The 3,098-nt window shown below is 58.7% G+C and overlaps 3 protein-coding genes across 3 annotated transcripts in view; 2 read left to right on the top strand and 1 right to left on the bottom strand.

Annotated features, from left to right (window-relative positions):
• SPRG_21218 (hypothetical protein) overlaps positions 1-605 on the top strand; it is a gene marked incomplete at both ends in the record, with an annotated part of 2,200 nt that extends 1,595 nt beyond the window's left edge. Inside the window, 3 exons of the mRNA XM_012352779.1 lie at positions 55-180; positions 231-392; positions 450-605. Coding sequence (XP_012208169.1) covers positions 55-180; positions 231-392; positions 450-605 — 444 coding nt within the window. The remainder of the gene's footprint in view (positions 1-54; positions 181-230; positions 393-449) is intronic.
• A 314-nt stretch (positions 606-919) lies between these two features.
• On the top strand, positions 920-1,868 carry SPRG_12917 (hypothetical protein). The gene is made up of 7 exons (XM_012352746.1): positions 920-961; positions 1,013-1,023; positions 1,092-1,103; positions 1,156-1,421; positions 1,493-1,624; positions 1,677-1,738; positions 1,780-1,868. Exons 1-7 carry the CDS (start codon positions 957-959, stop codon positions 1,856-1,858), a joined length of 567 nt encoding a protein of 188 aa, XP_012208136.1. The 5' UTR covers positions 920-956; the 3' UTR covers positions 1,859-1,868.
• Positions 1,869-1,889: 21 nt separating this feature from the next.
• SPRG_12918 (hypothetical protein) lies at positions 1,890-3,079 on the bottom strand (the record flags this gene model as incomplete). Its single annotated transcript, XM_012352747.1, has 3 exons — positions 1,890-2,072; positions 2,117-2,536; positions 2,801-3,079. The coding sequence occupies 3 exons, from the start codon at positions 3,077-3,079 to the stop codon at positions 1,890-1,892; spliced, it is 882 nt and encodes a 293-aa protein (XP_012208137.1).
• Positions 3,080-3,098: the final 19 nt, after the last annotated feature.

Genomic DNA, 3,098 nt, shown 5'->3' on the forward strand with positions numbered 1-3,098 from the left:
AGAGAATACGCACTTGTTACTGGTGTCGACTAAAGAGGGACACGATGCTAATAGATCAAGACGGACACGCGCGGCAGTGGCATCCTCAACTCGATCTTCCACGGCTACGAAAAGTACCAGGGCTCGGCCTCGGTGCCGTCCAAGGGCAAGCTCATCTCGTCGTGCAACGGCAAGACGACGGTAGCACTTCTGCCCTTCGACGACCTACGTCCTCATGGTGGCGCTTCTAGACGTACGCCCTCAACATGCTCGAAGAGCGCGGCGAGCTGTTCGTCAAGCCCGGCGAGGACGTGTACACGGGCATGGTGGTCGGCGAGCACTCGCGCCCCAACGACCTCGAAGTCAACGCGACCAAGGAGAAGAAGCTCACCAACATGCGTGCTGCGGGTTCGGTACGCGCCTCGATCCTCCTCACCGGTGCGATTTTCATCCTGGCATTATCGGCATAGGATGAGAACGTCCGCCTCTCGCCGGCGCGCCAAATGTCGCTCGAAGACGTCGTGACGTACATTGGCGAAGACGAGATGATTGACGTGAGCCCGACGCAGATCCGCATCCGCAAGCGGTTCCTCGACCCGAACGCGCGCAAGCGGGCGGGCAAGTAAGCTAGACAGTAGTAATATCGACCGCAGAATAGACGACGCCTTCCACCGTACAGCATTTGGAGAAGTGTCATCTGTTCCGTAGACTGATAACCCAGAATTCGTGCAATGACACGGTGAGCAAAAGAGCCATCCATTCATTCCGTAGCTGAAAAGCACGGCGTCAACACGTCGGCGAGAGAGCGGGCACGGGCAACGCTCGTCTTCGGAGCGTCTGCGAAAAGCTGTCGGTGCCATGACTCGAAGCGGCGACTGAAGGCGATTGGGGCATGGGCCACCAGCTGGTGCCAGGCGCATCCGGATCCAGTGCTGCAGTTTCCTTTCTTGCCGGTCGATCGCAATCGTACGCTCCTCATGTGGTAAAGGCGCCGACGCGATCGCCTTGCACGACTCATGGCCCACGATTGTAGGATCTTTGGCTGTACGTACTCGCCCTTCTCGTGCTACGACGCTTCTTCTTACGTGGTGACTCATGCCCACCGACCTTAGATGGCTCCATTGGTATATATGTGCATAATCGACTCTTTTCGAGTGCTCATCCCGTGGCGTCTAGTCTGGAAGACGGACTTTCCGGTCGAAGACACCATGTTTGGCTATGTCGATGGCTGGCACCGGCGCTTCTGGCAGGGCAGTCCCGACCATCGGGGCGTGCCCGGCGCGCTTGGCCGCGTCGTGACGCTCATCAAGGACGCCGACATGGCGCCGTTCGCATCGCTGGACCGCCACGCATCGCGTTGCGCGCCGACGTGGGGGCGCATCTACAAGGTGCCCGCGGACGAAGTGCCCGAGATCCTCGCCCAGCTCGACCACCGGGAAAAGGTAGTCTCATTCACTTCCGCACGTTGTTGTAGAATGACGCAGCTATCGTCCTGACATCATTCTCCGTATAGGCAGGCTACGATCGCGCCGAAGTCGACGTGCACTGCACGGACGGCGTGGTACGCTCGGCGCTAGTCTTTATTGCGACGCCCGACAACTCGGACTTTCTCGGGCCGGCGCCGCTGGATATCATGGCCCACGAGGTAGAAGATCATCGACGTGGGGTGGCATGGTACCTCAACCTCGGTCCATTAGATCCGTACGCGCGTCGGGCCCAGCGGCCCAAACTTGGAGTATTTTGAAAAGCTCTGCCAATGGTACGTACGATGGCAGTGGACCCTGTATCAACACGTCGTAGCATGCGCGACATCCACGTTGAGGACCCGCACTTGCTCGACCTCGAAGCCGCCATCGCGCAGCAAGCTAAAGCGACATGATAACACAGAAGAATGGTAATATCTCGTTACATTAGACAATCTTGTGCCGGGGGCTACCCGGGCGGTCCAGCGCCCGCGGGTACTCGACTGTCACGGTTGCATGAACAGCGTCCACAGTCAAGACGGACTCTTCGTGTAAACCATCAAAGAGGCCAGGAATGAGCCCGCGGTGGTGGCGCTGGCGCAGCTGAACCTTGACCGAGTAAAAGTGGCGCTACGCAACCGCGTCGCACCGCTGTCTTTTATATGTTCTAATACCTTGGAGAGGACGTCTCGGGCCCACAGTTGAAGGCGACGCAGCGCCAGCTCTCGCTCAACGCCAATCGCTTGGTCTCTGACGTCTTGAAGGGCGTTCGAAGCACGCTGCAGGACTGTTTCGAGCTGCGTCAACTGCCGCTCGAAAGTCGCCAACCGAGCGCGGTGAAACGGGGGCTGGAGCGAGCTCAGGAGGCACCACGTCGCATCGAGGCTGGCGCGCACATCGTCGTCGAGCGGCTTCAGAAACGCTATCGCAGCATCGCACCAGGACAAAGGGACCACGCGCGCCGCGAGCCAGAGACCCACGTCCGCAATCTCACATTGCAGAATGTAAGCCGAGAGACACAGACTCTGGAAGTGATCTGCGGCAGTGAGGCGGTCGAGGGCGGCGGCCGGCGCATCGATCAGTGTCCGCACATGCTGGCTGGAAGCGATGCGAGAGAAGCCAGCGAAGCTCGCACCCAATGCATGCCTGCGGGTGGCAACGCCATCCCACGTGGTCGCGTTATGAGTTGGAACCAGGCGTACATCAGTACGTACAGCTTTGTGACGACGAAGCGTTCACTTTTCGTATCCTACCTTGCTCTTGCCTCAACTTCACGGCATTCAAACACACATTTCTTACTTGTTATCCATCAATGCGACTTCACGTATACAACACAGTCAGACGTCGTCGCTTTAGACCAGAATTTGCTTGACGAGCGTCGCCTGGTCCACCGACGGACGCGGGATCTTGCCGTTGGTGCCACCGAGGTAGTTGCACCACACCAGCGAGTCGTCCTTGCCAACGCTTGGGTTGTAGTACGTCGAGTAGCCGCACGCTACTTGGTTGACACCCGGGTCCATCGAGTTGGAGAAATGACCCGTCGTCATCCAGTTGCCGTCCTTGCTCTGGTTGCTGTCGTAGTCCCAGAGCTTTTCCTCGCTCGAGTACCAGTTCCAGGCCGGGCCAGCCGTGTGCATGCAGTCGTTGTTGCAGACG

This window comes from Saprolegnia parasitica (assembly GCF_000151545.1).
Source record: "Saprolegnia parasitica CBS 223.65 unplaced genomic scaffold supercont2.106, whole genome shotgun sequence".
NCBI lineage: Eukaryota > Oomycota > Saprolegniomycetes > Saprolegniales > Saprolegniaceae > Saprolegnia > Saprolegnia parasitica.

Coding starts and splice junctions, on each gene's coding strand:
- SPRG_12917 (XM_012352746.1), top strand. Junction 1,422..1,492: donor AGCTCGACCACCGGGAAAAG/GTAGTCTCATTC, acceptor TTCTCCGTATAG/GCAGGCTACGATCGCGCCGA. Junction 1,625..1,676: donor TGGATATCATGGCCCACGAG/GTAGAAGATCAT, acceptor TCGGTCCATTAG/ATCCGTACGCGCGTCGGGCC.